The sequence below is a fragment of the Belonocnema kinseyi genome, chromosome 8, assembly GCF_010883055.1.
Source record: "Belonocnema kinseyi isolate 2016_QV_RU_SX_M_011 chromosome 8, B_treatae_v1, whole genome shotgun sequence".
NCBI classification, from domain to species: Eukaryota; Metazoa; Arthropoda; class Insecta; order Hymenoptera; family Cynipidae; genus Belonocnema; species Belonocnema kinseyi.
In genome coordinates this window covers 12,065,344-12,085,658 of record NC_046664.1, presented here as the reverse complement: position 1 = coordinate 12,085,658, position 20,315 = coordinate 12,065,344, and the positions used below count along the sequence as shown (strand labels likewise).

At 25.7% G+C, this 20,315-nt stretch overlaps 1 protein-coding gene across 10 annotated transcripts in view; it reads left to right on the top strand.

Annotated features, from left to right (window-relative positions):
- Positions 1-20,315, top strand: part of LOC117177715 (chloride channel protein 2) — a 245,804-nt gene that overhangs the window by 172,554 nt on the left and 52,935 nt on the right. For 4 of the 10 annotated variants that reach the window (XM_033368594.1, XM_033368597.1, XM_033368589.1 and 1 more), the window contains one exon: positions 10,524-10,809. In XM_033368594.1, the coding sequence (XP_033224485.1) occupies positions 10,524-10,809 (286 nt within the window). The other 6 variants (XM_033368593.1, XM_033368595.1, XM_033368591.1 and 3 more) reach the window with 6 other exon arrangements.

The following is a 20,315-nucleotide window of genomic DNA, read 5'->3' as shown; positions in this document are numbered from 1 at the left end:
ATTTTTTGTTTGTAAACCCGACAAAAATGTTCAAAAGAAGAGAATATCTTCTTATAATACAGAAAATAGATAAATAAACAAAATTAATTATTTGTAACTAAATACAAATAATAAAAACAAAAAATAACTTATTCTAATTCAGAACAAATTGAACACTACAATTTTTTCCTTTTCTTCTCGATTAAAATCCTAAAAATAACAATTGTTCCATTTTCTATTGATAATATAAATTATTCTGACACATACACAAAAAATAATACAACACATTTTTTGTTAGCTTACACATAATTTACAAAAATTTGAATGCATTTTCGTATTCGCATTTATTTAGCACATTTTATTTGATCAAATTTGCCTTTATTAATTATTTAAAGTTTTTCAAACGTTTATTCAAGCAATTGAGGAGACTTCAGGTTAAAATTAATTATTTAACTAATTATTGGTTTTAATTTATTTTTTATTTATTAAAATTGAAAGATCTGTCTTCATGGTAGAAATCAACTATTTTGTATTCAAAATTAAAATCTTGTTTAATTATAAGCACATAAAAATTAAACAAAACCTTTTTTTAAGTTTCGATGTATGCTTTAAATTTTAAATTATTCAATTTAAACACTTCCAGTTTCAAGTAATATAATATTGAAAGTTTGAAGCTGAAAACTGTTTAACAAAATAATTTTTTTCTAATTTACAGATCTGAATTTTAATATATTTCAACAATTTAGCTATTTTTAGTAAAAGTAATATTAGAACGCTTGTTTATTCCAAGTACAGTAAAACTCTTCTACAGCGCCGATTTTGGGCCTGAAGGTGGGTGGGAACTATCTCATTATAGCCCGCTCCACTTTTTTTGTTCACGCCTGAGTGCTCGCCTGAGTGATCCCGCGCACCCTGCCTAGCTCCTTCTACACCTACCTACGGCGCGGCGTCAATTCTCGGAAGGGCTATATAAGGGAGGACTATTTAACGTTTTCACTGTATTTTAGTGCTTAAAAAAACCGTTAGTTCCTTCTAAACTTATGTACACTCTAGGTCCCATAGAAGCCCGGCCGGCTTTGTAATTCCTAGAATTAATATTATTAATTCCTAGAAACTGCTGGCCGCGCAGTTTCTCAAAGTGAAGGGCGAGAGATGGTTTCGACTCTCACGTCAGAAGTGCCGCAGTGCGTGAGTACTCAGTCGAGCATATAGCGCAATATTATGCATCCCAATTGGAAACGGTTTAGGCGGCCCTAAATGTTTAAGTTTCGAGGCTACCGCCTTAGTAAAAAGGCCAGGGCGAGAAAACCCCGAAACTGTTATTATAAGGGACTTGAAGTGTATTTTTGAACTAATTATCCTTTAAATAATAAAACGAATAAATTTTTAAAAAATGGAATAAGAAAAGCAAAATCATCTCTGCGAACCTACTTTATGCTGGAAACAATAATTTGTAAAATATTAATATTAACAATTAATAATTTTAAAAATTTTTTATTGCCCAACTACCCTTGTTTTCCGGGTCGAAATCAATGACATCTGTATCACTTGCACAGTTCTAAACGAATGTAGTGTCTTGTGACATATTAAGTTCAACGTATAAACAATAGGATGCTTACAGGCGGCTACTTGATAAAAATAGAAATTTTGACTCTTGCCAAATTTCGACAAATTCAACCCAGCCTAGAGAGGCGATGAGGAGTCGCATTCAGTCTCTCGAAATTTCGCATCCGGGCGGGGGTTACGATTTCGCCCTACGCAGTAAATCACCGAAATATTTTGATCTGAATTTGTATAAAAAAGCTGAAAAAAATAAAATTATTCGAGGAGGCATAATTTTTATGCGTCTCGTGATAAAAATTATTTGCCCTCAGATAATTTAATTGAAAAATCTTGTTCCTTAAATATTGTTTATTTCAGATAAATAATAGCTCGGGGAAAACAATTTTTTAAACAATTTGAAACTAAAATTATCCGAAAACGGAGAATTATTATCGGCCTCGTGATGAAAACTATCTGCCGTCGGATAATTTTTTTCAGTTTTCTGCAGCATTTTCATCCACGTCCAGAACAATAAATTCTCGGGGACAAATTTTGTTTGAAAAATTGATAAAATGGAATTTAATTTATATTGTGGTTTTTTATTAAAAAGGTTTCGAATTTCGTTTACTTCTTTATTTTCAAATGAGTTATGAATATCTGTTTAGTATCTCGGTGGTTCATCATATTTTTCGAAAATAGTAAAGTGCCGAATTCCAAAAATGTGAATTGAAATTACAGGAAGTTTTTCTATGTGTTGAGAGAAGAAGAAATTGAAAAAATGTTAGTGCGGGGAAAAAAACGTTTACTTTTCGAGTGCTTGTGTAGTTGGCCGATAACTTGAGATCCAGGCAGAAAAAGGATTTTTAAGATCATTTCACATGCCGGCCAGCGTTTTGAACAAGGCCTACTTTGTCTGCAACGATGACTTCGTTGTAAGTGTAAGGTACCTTTTAAAATCTAGGCCTGCTCACCGGCCCCGATTTCGCTTGGGTCGTGTTAGGACCAATTAGAGCAATTTTTTTTAATTCACTAAAAAAAATCACCCTCCCCCCCTCCTTCGACTTTAGGATGAACCAAAAAAATAAAAAATGATTAGATTCATTAGTCATAGTACAGAAAACTTTCTTTGTGGCATTATGAAAAATAATTTGTTGTTTTAATTTCTCACAATTGAGAATTGGGCAAGTTGAATAAAAAAATTCTAATTTTTAATTGAATTTCTTTTATGAAAAAAAAAAATTTTAACATATTTTTTGGGTAAAGTTTATGGAAGTGACTTTAGATAGAGAAAAAAGAAGAAAAAGTTTTTGGGATAGAATTTTGATCGTCTTATAAAAGTGCTTTCTTCTTTTGACAAATAAACATTTTTTTAGAAAGGTGTGCTACTTTTCAACTTCCTATTGAGTATTATGATTTATTTTCTAAAATAAAATTAATTAGATATAGTTGGCTTGCTTACTTCTTACTAAAATAAAATTTTATTTTTTAACGCAAAATGTAAATTTTTTTCTTACGACTTTTTTCATTTATGTTATTTATATATCATAAAGACAATAAGTTGTATTTTGGTCATGATTTTTTCATTCACTAACGTGCAAATAAGTTCTCGATTTGAGAGAAAAATAATTTTTAATATTTAGCCAGCATTTTGAATTACTATATATTTTTTATGTTTATCTGTTTATTTTTTTAATTGATATAAATATAATTGTAATAAGATTCTAAACAAATTGTTTTAAGTTTTTTTAATATTTGAAATATCTCAAATTAAAATTTTGAAAAACAAGTTAATTTTCAACCATATAGTACAGTTGTCAAGAAAAAACGAAAAGATGTAACATTAATAATTTATATTTTAACCAGTAAAGGTTTTACTTTTAAACAACAAACAGTTGAATTCATACAACAAGAATAAAATATTTTTTAGTAAAATAATAAAATGTTACCTCAAGAAAGATTAATTTTGAATCATTTAAATTTTTAACCAACATAAATGAAAGGTTTTTTAGAAAAAAGAAATTTTCTACATAATAGTTTAATTTTCTATTCCGAAAATTTTCAAAAAAATAGAAGTATTTTCTATCCAGAAAGACGGATTTTGAATGAATTACATTTTCAAGAAAAGAGATGAATTTTGAATTAGAATGATCAATCTTAAACTAAAAAAACTCACTTTTCACAAAATTGATCAATTTTAAAACCAAGTAATTGAATTTTCCATACAAAAATAATAATTCTCTACGAAAAATGTAATAGTTGACATTTCCATAAACATTTCTTATATAAAATTAGAAGCAGTTGAATAAAACAAAAAAAGAAGAATTATTAACAAAATAGTTCAATCATAAAAAAAGTAAAAAATACATTTTTACCAGAAGACGAATTTTCTACAAAATATTTCAATTTTATAACATGAAAATGTCAATTTTCAACAAAAATACGAATTTTAGAAAAAATAGTAAAATCCTCGTAAAAACATTAATTTTCAACCAATTGAAATTTTAACCAACAAAAATAATTTGGTTTTATAAAAAATAGATTTTCTAAATAATAGTTTAATTATCTGTCCCGAAAATATGTTTTTTTTCTTATAAATAAAAGATTTTTTTAACTAAATAGTTTAATTCCTAACCAAGTAAAGGAATTTTCTTTAAAAAAAGAGGCGAATTTTTGATAAAAAATAATTACATTTTTATCCGAAGAGGTGAGTTTTAAAATGATGTTAAATACAAAAAATGTTTTATTTTCAATCAAAAAGAGTTATATTGATAAAAAAAATAGATAAATCCTTAACAAAAAAAATTATTTTTAACAAAGTATTTGAATTTTCAAACAAAAAAAGATTTTTATTTCTAGAGAGAACAAAATTTGAAGCAAATTAAAATTTAAAAGGATTTTATTTAAAAAAAAATTAATTTGTGCACTTAATTTTAAGTTAATATAGATATAATTTTTCTAAGATTCTAGAGAAAATTCAAAAATATTTCAGAAGACTTTTTAGACGCTTTAGAAGATTCAAGGTAGCTTTTAGAAGATTTGATGAAATAAAAAAATATTCTATTTTTCGGAAATTTTCCTAAGACGAAAAATAGAAATTTTTTATCTTTTCAAATTATTAGTGTATTTCCTAGGATTTTAAAAGATTGCTTCAAAATCTTTTAAATTTTTGGTTACAATTTTGCAAATCTTCAAAAATAAATTAAAGACTTTTCAAATACTTTCTTAAAATTAATTTTTCAAAATGAAAAATTATTTGAAAATTTCCCACGCATCTTAAGGCATTTTTAAATTTAATTTTAACCTTTTAATACTCTTTAGAAACATCTACGTTTTTCGTTGAAAATATTTAAAGATCAACATTTTGCTTACAATTTTTTGAAATTGATTTAAGTTTAAATCTTCTATATTCTTTTGAAAATCTTAAGGAAATCCTTTGAAATGATTTTCGATTTTTTCTTAAAATCAGTTTTTCAAAATAAAAAATCTTTTTAAATTTCCTTATGAACCTTAAGAAAGTTTTGGATTCGCTTGATACATTTCCAAATGTTTAAAAATCTTTTTGAAATATTTAAAAATGTTCATTTTGATAAATTTTTTGTTTATCCGTAACGGAATTTCTTTTAAGGAACCGACATAAATTTATTTTCTACATCTCTCTTTGAAAGGATAGAAAAGTTTACAAATTACAGTATTCGTAGAAAACATTACGAAAAAATTATTTCTCAATATTAAAAAAAACGATTAAAATTGCTCACTTTTATCAATATTGCTTAGAAATATTCAGAAATAAATTTTACCATAAAAGAAAATTACTTATTTTGAAATTTTTAGTCACAAAATTGATGTTGCAAAAACGTGTAATCTTTATTAATAGGTAAACAAATTGAAACCATTAATGATCCAAACACACGACTTTCTACGAAAACGGAAAATCGGTTTTCCGCATAAGAAATGAGCGAATATAAAAAATCCATGTGTTATTTTGATTATATATCTATTTTTTTAGGTGTGTGTAGTTTAATAATATAATTTTTGCAAAATGAAATATGAAAAATACTCGATCAAAAATATCTCTACTCATTTTCATTAATTCCAAAACTTTCTCCAGTCCCAAAGAATGATAAAAAAAATGGAAATGACGGAAAGTCCGAAAAAATGGTTCCGTATTTGCGCTAATCCTGCCACAGTCATGAACAATAGAAGTGCAAAAATAGAAGAAAGGTAAAATAATACCAGTATGTATACTGTAATCATTACATTTTTTAATATCATGCTTATAAGGATGGCTTACAAACATCGACTTCTATGATATTGGTTCTATTCCGAGCTAAACGTCAGTAAACCAGCGACTGGTCACTTACCAACAGACGATAATGGTTTGTGTCCGTGCTAGGATGTCATGAGTCGGTAAAATAAGACGCTGTTTATTAGCTGCCGTTCGTGCTTTTATTTGAAATCTTAAAAAATTCAATGGTTTCATTCATTATTATTAATTAAAAATAATTATATTTTGATAATTTAAAGTGGAACTTGAATAGTTTGAAATATGTCCTAAAAATTAGGTTAAAAAAGAAAATTAGTATTCCGTAAATAAAAAATAGCATGTTATTTAATGTCATATTTTTGTTTGTTTTAATTATTATTACCAATTCATGTATTTCAAATTTTGTATATTTATTCAAATGTATATAGAAATTTTATTACAAGTACATTTTAAAATATTGAGTATTTATTTATCGAGAAATTGTAATCCCAATTTTATACAAATTAAATATTAAATAGAAACTCAGTCGAATTTATTTTAAAACTGTTCAAAAAAGTATATTATATAAGAGATAATATATAGAATTTTAAAAAATTACTAGGAGCGTTCTCAAACATCAAAATTTTAATTAAAAAAAATTAAAAATAAGCTTAATAAATTAGTGCTTATTTGAATCCTGTAAAGATTTTTCGCACGTTTGTTTAATATTTTTTTTATACAATTTCCATACACTTATTGTTATTTTTACTTTAAAAAATAATGTTAAAAAACTATTAAAATTAAAAAAATGTTCCGGCAATTTTATTATTCGAAAGGAACGGAAAACCAATATGAAACGTACCGATGCTTTATTATCAAAAACAACATTTAACATGTATACGAATAATAAAACAAATTTATTTAATATACATTTTTGAAATTTTTAAAATAAATTCGACTGAGTTTCTATTTAATATTTAACTTTAAAAAATTTGAATTACAATTTCTTGATGAATAAATCTTAAATATTTCAAAATGTACCAATAATAAAATTTGTATATCTATTTTGATTAACACAGAGTTTTTTAAATGCATATATTAGTGACAATAATTTAGAAAATGAATATGATTAAAATAATCAAAAAATATTTTTAGCTGTTACACAGCCGCACAAAAAAATCTCTTTTTGGAGCTGGAGGTCAGACCATGTTTGCTATATGTTTTTCGAGTCACTGAATCCGAATCCGAAGTTTAAAGAATCCCACCACGTCACGGTTCTGACATAACCTCAAAAAACGTCATAAATTATTTTTTTCTAATTCGGGGATTAGACCATGTTTATCATATGTATTTGGGGTTGTGTCAGAGGTTATGTCAGAACCCTGACGTGTAGGGGTTTTTTGGACCTCGGAATCGGATTCAGTGTCCCCAAAAACATATATTGAATATGGTCTGATCTCCAAACCCGCAATAAGATTTTTTTGTGTGACTGTCTTGATAATAAAATTTATGTTTATTCTATAACATTTCAAATCAGCGCGCGAATGACAGTCAATAAAGCACCTTATGCATCGCATACGCAGTAGTGCAAAAGGTGCCCGTGTTGAGAGCACTGATAAGAATCTACATTACCGACTGATGATAGAGTAGGAACCTACATTATCGACGAGTGACATCAGAGCCTGGGCATGAACCATTATTGTACGTCGGTAAGTTACCAGACGTTGGTTTACTGCCATTCAGCTCGGAACAAACCTGGTGTCACAGAAGCCTGGTGCTATAATACTATAATTTATTAATTATTTATTTTGATAGATTTTTTCAAAAGCTCTTAATAAGAAAATAACTGAAATTTTAAAAATAGCAGATAAAGTAAACGGATTGAAAAGTGTTAATTTTTCTGTCAAATCCTATCAAACTTTTTCAGCAAGGTATTTCCTTTGTAAATCCACAAAATTTGCGTCTATTCCAATTTTCTCAAAAACCAATGTTTTGAAAGTCAATAAATACTTAAGGCCATGTGACGAGTGGGTCATGTGGCCAGATTCCTACTTTACCGATACTTTTTTTATTTCCTAACTTATTTTCTCACGAAGCGCTACATCGAATTAAAATTTTTTGATATTAAATAAGAAGCACTAAGGAAGGTGAGCCTGGGCTTAAATTTTAATAGTTATGAAAAAGGCAAACAAACATTATTGAGAAAACATTTTTTTTCATCATTATTAAAATTTAGGACAAGACTCACTTTCCTTAGTGCCTCTTAATTTATTATCTAGAATCTTAAACTCAATGGAGCGTTTCGTATGAAAATAAGTTAGGAAATAAAAAAAGGTCAGTAAGGTAGGAATCTGGTCACGTGGCCCAGATTTTTTATATTGTTTGTTCATACGTTGAAAATATTATGGTTTAATAAATATAATCCGATTTGTCTCTCATTTATACAGTAATCTTTGTTCATGTTTGAGAAAAAAATATCAAAATAGACTTTAATTTTGTGATAGTTATTGTTTTCTGAACTGCTCAAATGCTTATTCTTATTTCTATTTCTAAAGCTCACTTTCTTCACTTTTGCCTTGTCTAACGCTTTATCCATATTTTAAATATTACATTATGTTTTAGATGCACTGTAAGGAATTTTTCGGAAATTTCCCCTAAAATTTCGTACAAGGAAATAGCGAATTTATTTTAAAGTTAGGATATTTTTCAGAAGATTTTTATATTCTCTTGAAAAATTCCAATTTTGTTGTTTATCTATTTATGTATTTCTACCCTTCAAGTTTGTTTATTATAAACAAGAATGATTTTGTTAATTCCTCAACATTTTTAGGGTAGCCGCTGGACCGGGAAATGACCTGGATTTTTTTTGAGAACGGGAAAATCGGGAAATGACAGTAAATTTATTTTTTGACCTGGAATTTCACAAATTTCCAGAAGAAAAATCTTTTCAAATTCGACATCAACAGTTTTCCAAATAATTAGTTAAAGTGTTATCTTTCTCAATCATGATATTATTCAGTTTGCAATGCGTAATTCAAAAATATTTTTTTAAACAAATTTTTCATTTTAGATTTTTATTTTTGTGCTTATATTTTTAATTTAAACAATTTTAAAACGTTGTCTTGATGATTTAAGCAATTTTCAAATTAAATATGTTTAAAGTTTATCATTTTTGATAAAATTATTTTTATTTAATAAATAAGCAACAAAAATAAAAAAAATTTTAATGGATCTGTACTTTAATTATTAAAAAGTGAAGAAAAAAGATTTAAAAACGATTTTAAATGAGAAAAAGATTAATTATTGAATTTTGAACTATATTTGACTGTCACTTGAAGACATTAGATTGAAATTAAAAGTAAACAATTAAAGTAAACAATTGTAAACTATATTATTTGAAACAGAAAGCCTGGAATCGTTAAAATTTCGAAAATCCTTTAAACTTTGGATTTTAAAAAGTTTCCTTAAAATCTTCCATATTATTTTTCGAAAATTTTGTACATCTTCTAAAAGCTTTTTAAATATTTTTTTAAAATAATTGTTTCAAATGAAAAATTATTAAAATTTTTCTAGGAATCTTAAGAAAATATTTTCATTCTTTTGAAGCCTTTTAGAATTATTAAAAAGCTTATATATTTTTAAATCTGCAAAAATCTGTATTTTGTTTTAAATTAAGCTGTCATTACAAGTTTTAAATTCATTTTTAACCTTTTAAAAGCTTCTGAATATCTCTTGAAATTACAAAAATTTCATCTGCAAATAATAAATGTTGAATTGTTATTTATACATCTAAATTTTAAGGAAATTTTTGAAAATTTGCAGGACTTTTTAAAAATTGTAGGAAAATTCAATTAATTTTGACAGATATTTAGAACTTCTGAAAGAATTTCAGAAATAATTTTAAATTTGAATAAATTATAAACATCTTCTAGATTTCTTAAGATTTTGAAGCTTTTTGAGGATGTTTCAACTATTCAAAATAAAAATAATTTTATTTCTGATTTAAGAAGTGTTCATTAAAAAGATTTTCAATTTTCCATGTTTCTCTATTTAAATTCCTTAAAATGCTATAATTTTGAAAATTTAAAAGTTCATTGAATGATTTTTTAATCAGGAGTATTGAAAATGATAACGCCGATTTATATTTTTTACATTGAAAATTTTTATTACCTTCCATATTATAAGTGTACTTAGTGTTTGATTTGACCAGGAATTCATTTTTTCGATTAAAACGGCCACTCTGTTTTTCTAATTATTCTCGATTTTTTCAGAAACAATTCCGGCTCACTTATAATTTTCTCCAAAAATCAGGGAAAATTGTCTATTTTTCTTAACTAGTAGTTTTCCTAAGAAAATATAGGAATATTCCATACCAAAGGTTAGGAAAAATTTCCGAAATTTTTACAATAAAGTGCATGTTTAAAAATTTATTTCTTTGTCGGGTAGACCGATAAGATGAAAGGCACTCTGAAAATAATGGTTCCTTGATTTTACTATTTAGTTAGTAAAATATGGTACTGCTATTTTATTAGTTGAAACTGCTATTTTGTTAGTTCGTACAACAATTCCATTAGTTGCAGTGACCATTTAGTTAGTACTCACAACTAAGTAAATGGTTGTCCTAACTAACAAAATATCAGTACTATATCTTACAAACTAAATAGTTAGCACCACTAACCATTTTTTTTTTAGTGCAGGTAATTAGATTAATATCCCAAATTATAGATGATGACTGTTATTATTTGCAATTTTGATACAGATGTATGGCCGCTATACGAAGGATCTGGGTGAATATGCAAAAGAAGAAGCTCGAAGACTCAGCTCACATCAAAAATCGAGAAGAAAATTGGATAAGGCGAGAGCTGAAGATCTTAGAAAGTCAACAAGAGGTCCTTTATGCAGGAAACTTGTGGCACTGTTGGCCTTCGCCTGGAAACACACTGGAGCAAGGCTTGGCGAAGATTGGGTCTTTTTAGCTTTGCTTGGAGTCATTATGGCTCTTATCAGTTATGTGATGGATCGGGGCATTTCTATGTGCAATAACGGTCAGTAATTTATTTATTTACTATTTTTAAACATATTAATATTAAGATAGGATCCATTATTTAGAATTGAACTGCCGGATTGAATATCTGCACATAAACTTATTTTGCCGGGAGTGGAAAGGCCCCTGGAAGGTTTCAAACAAAAATTTTTTTTTTTAATTTTTAAAGATTATATCTAGATGTGCAATTTCATTGCGCATTTTTTTTCGACTAAAAAAAGTTGTAGCTTTTTTCGTTTTCTAATTAAAGCCAAAAAACTAGCTATTTTAAAAAAATCAATTTTAATTCGTTTTTTACTTCAACTCGTGGTTAGTCAGTCAGTTTTTCGGACTTTTAAAGTGAAATTTGCAGCCAATGTGGCTCGAAATATTCTTTGACTGATACAGCAAAAGGAATTAAAAAACTTATTTGAAAAAAGTTGTTGCTAGTTTTTTTCTCATGTGTGGCGCTTATCGGACTTTTGTAACTTGCAGCGTTTCGTATAGCGAGCGAATTTTGAGCAACAATAAACTTCCAGAGAGAAAGTTGTTAGCAACCATACAAGGAAGTTTTCTGGAAAATTTTAGCCTGATCAAATTGATATTCAAGAAATTATTAACGTCTCAAGTCGATAGCTTCCAAGCGACTTGCGTGCGGCCTGTAGCTAGAGTTCCAGATCCAATTTATAATATAGTTCACCGGTGCCAAAAAAATTTAATTCAGTAATCAGGCAGTAATAAGGGATTATGCATAAATAAATAATATATCATAATGTAAACTAACTAATATTATGCCTGAAAAAAAAATCAAGAATCTAACGACCAAATTTGGACAACCACCATAAAGTGTTCTCATTGCAATCTGAAAGAAAAAAAAAGTTTTCCTCTTCTCCTTTCCCCCTAGAAAAAAAGAAAAGAAAAAATTTGTTTTTCATTTGGAAAAAAATAAAATGTAGGAAAGAAAAATGAGAAGGCAACCAACCAAATGCACTTCCTTCTCTTTTTTATTTCTTTCGTCCTCTTTATTTTTACCATTATCAAATCACAATAAAGAAAACATTTGTAGAAAATAATCACCAACGTTTCGGCACTCATACAACAACCTTATAAAGGCAAAAAATAAAAATAAAATAAAACTTTGATTTTAATTTTATTTTTACTTTATTTTTCTATTTATTTTTTGCCACGATAAGGCTGCTGTATGAGTGCCGAAACTTTGGTGATTATTTTCTACAAATGTTATTTATTGTGATTTGAGAATGGTAAGAATAAAGTGGACGAAAGAAATAAAAAAAAATAATATTACATATTATTAAATGAATCAATTATTTTACATTATGCGCTATTATTTATTTATGCACAATACTCTGAAACTCTCTCTACAACCCACGCGCGAGTCGCCTAGCCGATATCGAATTAAGACGTTAATAACTTTTTGAATATCAATTTGATTGGGCTAAGATTTTCCAGAAAACTGCTTTGTACTTTTTTTAACAACTTTCTCGCTGGAAGTTTTTTGTTGCTCAAAAGTCGTCCAATAAACGAAACGCTGAAATTTGGAAAAGTCCGATAAGCGCCTTGCATCAGAAAAAAATTACAACAATTTCTTTAAAACAAATTTTTTAATTACTTTTGCCCGATCAGTCGAAAGACATTTTGAACTGCATTCCCTGAAACTTTCATTAAAAAATTGTAAAAACTGACCAACTAAGCACGAGTTGAAGCGAAAATCAAATTAAAATTGATTTTTACAAAGCGCCCGTTTTTTGGCTTTAATTTGAAAACTAAAAAAGCTAAACTTTTTGTCTGAAGAAAAAAGATGTGCAACGTAATTCTACATCTAGATATGGTCTTTGAAAATTAAAATTCGAACATGTTTTTGAAAGCCTCCTGGGGCCTCCCCACTCCCGGCGAAATAAGTTAATGTGCCCTTTTTCGATCCGGCAGCTTAATTGCCTGGTTTCCCCTGCCATTCTTCAAGAACCAAGAAGGGTGACGACATTTTTTTCAGGATGGTTAAAAATTATCGACTTTTTTAAGCGTTGACCGCACGGCCATTGCATCGCCGCCGGCTACCGCACGATAATTACACCTGCGCGAGCTTCGAAGACCAAATTATATCAGATTATAAATTGCTGTCTGATTTTACACTACAATCTTAGCCCCCGTACAGTTAAAAATAAAAAAATTAATTTATCATCTTCTTTAATTATTTTTTTGAAATTATTTAAATTTTTTCTAAAATTGTTTGAAAATACTGCTCTCTCAAAAAATTTCCTTAAAGGGTTTCAGATTTTTTTTACAATTTAGGAAATCTTAAAAAATATGTTGACAACTTTTCAAATATTCTATTAACATTAATTTTTCAAAATAAAAATCATGTGAATTTTTCCAAGAAATCTTCTAAAAAACATTAGAAAATTTCAGTATAATCTAAAAAATCAAAGAAAATTTAGAATCCAATGTTGAATTTTTTATCATAAAATATTAATACTCGACGAAAAATATATAACTTGATATTTCAAATAAAAAAAGTTAAATTGAATAAAAGGAAGAATTTTCAACAAAACATATTTTTCAATTTTATAACTGGAAAGTACAAATTTTCAATGAAATACCAATTTTCGACAAAATAATAAAATTCTTGCGCACAGAAGATTAATTTTCAACCAGTTGAGTTTTTGACCGGCAAAAATTAAACGTTTTTTCAAAGTAAGGAATTTATCCATAACAGTTTAATTATCTGTCCAAAATATATGTTTTTCTTTATCAAACAATACGTCTTTTGAACAAAATAGTTGAATCATTAACAAAATTAAGTTTTAAGAAAATATTCCAATTTTGAAGAACAAAATATTTTTCAGTCAAGAAAGAAACAAAAATGTCAATCAAATTATAATTTTAAAGGAAAAATAATTATTAATACAAAATAAAAATTCTGAATAATTATTTATTTCAAAAATAGAATTTGTTTCTTTGTTTTCAAGGATATACATAAATATAATTTTCCTACATTTCTTTAAAAAATTCAACAAAATTTTAGAAGATGTCGTGTTAGTCAATAACATAATTCTAGAAAATTCAAAGAAATTTTGGTTATTTTACAAAATTTTACAAATATTTATGAGAAATTCGAGTCAGTTTATAAGATGTTTAGTGTTTTTCGAAGATCGAAAGAAACTTAAAAAACTTTTTATGTTACAGAATTTTCAGATAATTTTAAGAATAAAGAATTTTTATCAATAATCCAAGTCATCAAGGAAAAATCCGAAATAATCCAGATTCTTCAAGAATATTAAAGAGGGTTCTGTTCCAGATAATTCTAGAATATTCCAAAGGATTACAGTATATTCTAGAAAAATGAAGAATATCCCAGAATTTTTAGAATGAATTAATGTTCAATAATATTCCAATTCTTACGGGAAAAATCCAAAATATTCCAAATTCTTGAAGAATATTGAAAAAGTTTCTTGTTCCAGATAATTCTAGAACATTCCGAAGAATTATATTATATTTTAGAAAAATCAAAAATTTTCCAGAATTAATGAATTAATGAATGTTCAATAATATTCCAAGTCATTAGAGAGAAATCCAAAATGTTGCAGATTCTTCAAGAATATTAAAGAAGGTTCTCTTACAGATAATTCTAGAACATTTCCTAGGATTGCAGTATATTCTAGAAAAATCTAGATTATTTCAGAATTTTTAGAGTTGATGAATATTCCATAATATTCCAAAGTAATTTGGGAAAAATCCAAAATATTCCAGATTTTTCAAGAATATTGAAGAACGTTTTATTGCGCATAATTCTATAACATTCAAAAAGAATTCAGGATATACTGGAAAACTTGAAAATATCCCAGAATTTTTAGAATTAATTAGTGTTTAATAATGTACCAAATAATTCGAAAAAAATTTAAATTATTTTAAATTCCTAATGTTTATTGAAAAATTGTCTGGTCCAGATGATTCTAGAAAATTCCATTAAACTTGAGATTTACATAACAATTTAATTTTTTTAGATGTAAAATTACAGATTTTTAAGGAATATTGTTCATATCAAAATAATCGAATATTCATCAACATTCATATAAATTATTTTCTTATTTAACCTTTTTAATATTAAAAGCATTTTTTATAAAAGGGTTAAAACAAATTTAGATATAAAGTCAAAATTTTTTAATTTATTATTCCTCTCAGTTATTCAAAACGCTTTTTATAAAAATTCTCTGTGTCTTTCGCAATTTTTTCCCTTAATTTCCCTAAAGTTTTTCTGATCGTGTTTTCCGGGCCTATTCTGGGCCCTTGGAATATTTTAGAATTTTTGAAAATATCTAAAGAATAAGTACCTAAAAACGTATTAATGTACTTTAGAATTCACTGGAAATATTATACAATATTTGCTTCGGTTAATATAGATTTTTTATTACAAAAGTCTTTTTAACTAATAGTGGAAATTATTGGACATTAAAATTTGATGAGATTTCAAATTAAGACAGTTTTAAATTAAAATAAATTAAAAATAATTAGAACATATTTTAAGACTTAATCATTCAAGCTAATTATAAAGATTTGAGATAGCTTCAAAGTAAATGAGCACATCAAAGAATCGGCAGGAATTCCTGAATTACTCAATGGTATTCATTATTCAGCTGTTTAATATAAGGGAAATTCCTGTTTGTTTAATTTTAAAACATTGAATCTAAAAACTATTTTTAAAAACTTCCCGGAAAAATTTGTTAAATGTAAAATGTCTTCCATTTAAGGAAAAAGAGTGTTTAATGATATAAATGATTGGAATTATTCTATTATTCATATTTTATTTTATTTTTTAAAATGCCCGAGATAAAACATCCACCATCGGAACCGCACGGCCACCGTACCATCGTGCGCTCCGAAGACCAAATTATATCTGACTCTAAAATATAATCTGATTCTAAGTTGGAAATAAAATTACTTGGTTGAAAATTAAACTCTTTTGTTAAAAATTAATTTTTGGTTAAAATTCATCATTTTAATTAACAATTCATTTCTTTGTTGGAAATATAAGCTATTTGATTGAAAACTTGTTTTTGTTTTTGGACGAAAAAGAATTTTTTGCCAAAAATTCAACTGTTTTGTTGAAAATTGGTTTCCTTTTTGGTTAAAAATAATTTTTTTTCTGAAAATGTAAATATTATTCCAGTTCAATATTCAATAATTGTATTTAAAAATTCATCTCTTTGGTTGAACATTAATTCTTTCACTAAAAATTTAATTATTCAAGTTTTAGTTGAGAAATGATCTTTTTGAGTTTAAAAAGCGTCTTTTCAAGTAGAAATTAATCTTTTTGGTTTAAAATAATTTTTAATGCTCAAAAATTTAATTATTCAGGTTAAATATTCAGAATTCAAGTTAAAAATTCACCTTTTTCATAGACATAGTTGTAGTTAAAAATTCATCTGTTTGGCTGAACGTTAATTTTTTTAATTTAAAACTTAATTATTTAAGTTTTGGTTGACAATGATATTTTTTATTAAAAATTATTATTAATTATTATTACTTTTATTAGCAATTATTTAAGTTGAAGGTTCATTGTTTTAGTTGAAAACTCTTATATTTGGATTAAAATTAATTTTCCTAAACTAAAAAGGTTACCATTCTATTCCCGGTTGAAAATTACTATTTTTTTTAGTTTAAAATTCAACTATTTGGTTAGAATTTTATTCCTTAATTTCAAATTCAATAATTTCGATAAAAAATCCCATATTTAAAAAAAATTATTCTTGGGTAGAAAATCATTCTTTTTATTTGGAAATTAATCTTCTTGTTTAAAATACGTTTTTTTTTGTTGTTTATAATTCAACTATTCCACTTAAATATTTATAATTTTATTTTAAAACTTATCGCTTCGGTGAAAAATTAAATTAGTTTTTTGAAAATCCGTTAAAATTTTAGTTGAAAATTAATTTTGTCAACTAAAAATTTAACTATTCCATTATTAGTTGAAAAAAGATTTTAGCCATTTCAAAATTCAACAAAAAAAAATTGGTCTTTTTTAATTGAAGATTGAACTATTTCGTTGAAAATTCTCGTCTTCTGTTATATTTTTCTTTGAAAGTTAATCTTTTTTCCAAATTTTTCTTTTTAGTTCCAAATGCTAGTATTCCAGTTAAATATTTATTATTTTAGTTGAAAATTCTTTTTTTTGGGCTGCAAATATAATTATTTTGTTTAAACTTAAACTCTTCTGTTAAAAAAATAATTTTTTCGGTTGAAAATTCATCGTTTCGATTGAAAATTAATTTCTTTGGTTGAAAAATGAGCTGTTTGATAGAAATTTTTTTCCTTCAGATGAAAAGGAATTTTTTCCAAAAATTGAACTATTTCGATGAAAATTTATTTTTTTTTGATGAAAATAATTTTTTAAAAACTAAAAATGTAACTATTATTCAAGTTGAATATTCCATACTTGTAGTTGAGAATTCATCTCTTCGGTTTACAATTAATTTTTTGACTAAAAATTTAATTATTCAATTTTCAGTTAAGAAATTATCTTTTTCAGTTGAATATTCGTCTTTTTGGCTTAACATGACTTTTTCAACTTAAAATTTAGTTATTTAAGTTTTGGTTGACGATTTATATTTTTTAGTACAAACTAATTTTTTTGTTTGAAAATTCAACTATTTCAGTGAAGGTTCGTTGTATTAGTTAAAAACTCTTATGTCTTGTTTACAATTAATTTTTTAATGTAAATATGTTAAGATTGCATTTTTGGTTAAAATTTTTTTTAGATTAAAATTCAACTATTGGGTTAAAAATTTGCCTTCTCTATTAAAAAATTTAACATATTTGTTAAAATTCCTATATTTTGTTGAAAATTTTTATTCATTGGTAGAAAAATTAATCTTTTTATTTAAAAATTGATTTTCTTGTTTAAAAATGGATCTTCTTAGTTTATAATTCAATTATTCCACATAAAGATTCATAATTTTATTTGAAAATTTATCAATTTGTTTGAAAATTGAACTATTTTTTTATAAATCCGTTTAGCTTGGTTTAAAATTAATTATTTTGACTGAAAATTACGCGACTCCATTTTTAGTTAATGATTGGTTTTTTCTAGTTGAAAATTCAACAATTTGAAGAAAAATTGGTTTTTTTAACTGGAAATTCAATTATTTTGTTAAAAATTCTCGTATTTTGTTATCTTTTTCTTTGAAAGTTAATTTTCTCTAAAAATTCTTCTTCTCGGTTAAAAATTCAAGTACCCTAGTAAAATATTTATCATTTTAGTTGAAAGTTTATCTTTTAGGTTGCAAATAAAATTAATTGTTAAAAAGTTAAACTCTTCTGTTATTATTTCATTTTTTTGAAAATTCATCTTTTTTATTGAAAATTTATTTCATGGCCGTTTGATTGAAAATTGGTTTTTTCTTTGAATTTCTTTTTTGTTTGGTTTAAAATGATTTTTTTTAAACTAAAAGTGTAACTATTACTCTAGTTGAATATTCCATAATTTTGTTATAAAATCCTTCTCTCAAAATTGATCACCGCAAAAAATTAAATTTTTTAATTCTTTATTGAAAAATGATATTTTTTAAATGAAAATTCGTCTTTCTGGTAAAAATTAATTTGCTTGGTTGAAAATCCGCTATTCTTCCCACCGACAAGATTGAAGTTTTCTTAAATGCATTTAGTAATATTGAAAATTGTCAAAAATTCATTGATGAATTCGAGATTAATATTGTTATTAACGATCTTGATTCGCAATTTATAGAAACTTTTTATGGCGATTTATCACACAATTTATTTGGTCACAAAATTAATTTAATAAAAGCTTTTTTAGATAGATGTGTTAAATTAAGTGATATACAATTTTGAAAAGAAAATTTAAATCCATTAAAAACAACTTTAGTACATAATGACTATCCGCTTGAACTATTTAATGACATTATTACAGAACGCATTCGTGAGATTTACAATAACAGTAATAAAACTAATTAAAAAAAACAATAAAGTGATACTTACAATAGGTTTAATTTAAATGCTACCTTACTTTAAATTCAGGGTCCATCTGAATAGTAAAGGAATTCACTTAAAAAATTTAACGTCAACGTTTATTTTAACATCACAAATACATTATATAATTACTTGTTAAAGAAAAAACACAGTGATTCCATTCAAAATTTATCTGGCGTGATTTATCCAATTAAATTTAAATGTTGTAATAAAGATTATGAATGTGGCTGGACATTAAAAACCAGATTTGCTGAACACAAAAGAGATTGTGAAGTTTAGAATTTTAACACAGGTTTGTCACAGCATTCTTGGAATTTTAATTATTACTTTGATTTTATTTAAAAATTGGGACGAGTGAAAAATCCCGAAAAATAAAATTCCCGACACTGTAAAATTCCCGAATTAATCAAATTCGCGAATAATAAAATTGCTGAAAAATAAAAATACCGTTTTGGAAAATTCCCAAATAATAAAATACACGAATAATAAAATTACCGAATTGGAAAATTGCCGAAAAATAAAATTCACGAATAATAAAATTGCCGAAAAATAAAAATACCGAATTGGAAAATTCCCGAATAATAAAATTTTCGAATAGTAAAATTTCAGAATTATAAAATTCCCGAATTGCAAAATTCCCGAATAATAAAATTCTCGACAGTTTATAATATTACCGAATTGGAAAAGTCCCGAATATTAAAATTCCCGACAGTTTTTAATATTACCGAATTGGAAAATTCCCGAATAATAAAATTCGTGACAGAAAACTGCCGATTTATAAAATATTCGAATTGGAAAATTCCTGAAATTTAATAATTAGAATTTTGTATAAATAAATTTTATTTATTACAAATACAACAATAAGACATTAGTTTCAAAAATTATTTTTAACATTTAAAATTTCGAAGCTTATTTCTTGAATTTAAAATGGCAATAATTTTAAATAAAATATTTCTAGGTAACGCGTGTTTTTTTAATGTTGACAGTATTTTAAAAAATACAAAAAGCGTTCAAAAAAATAAAATTTTAAATTAATATATATATCGAGTTTTCATTTGAAAAGCTTTGTAAGCTACAGAGAAAATTTAGGGATAATTTTTTTTCTCCCAAGCGCACGTTTTTACAAATTTGGTAGGTGATACAAAACTTAATTATTCTTTCAAAGTAAAAATTATTGCTTACATTTTTACGTTTTTTTTGAATTGCGCATAATATTTTTGAATAAAAAAAATGCAAAAAGCTTTCGCAAAAATGTAATTTAAAATTTTAAATAAATAAATATATATATATATATAGACACATATATTTATTTATTTAAAATTCAATTTTTGCTAACGCCTTTTGTATTTTTTTCAAATTCTATGCACATTTTCAAAAAAAGTGTCAAAAAGTGAGTCATTATTTTTTCTTTCAATGTAGAATTAAATTTTTGTATCGCTTTCCTTATTTTTGAAAACTTGTTCACTTGGAACAAAATTCTCGTTAAATTTTTTATGTAACTTGTAACATTTTTCAACCAGACTCGAA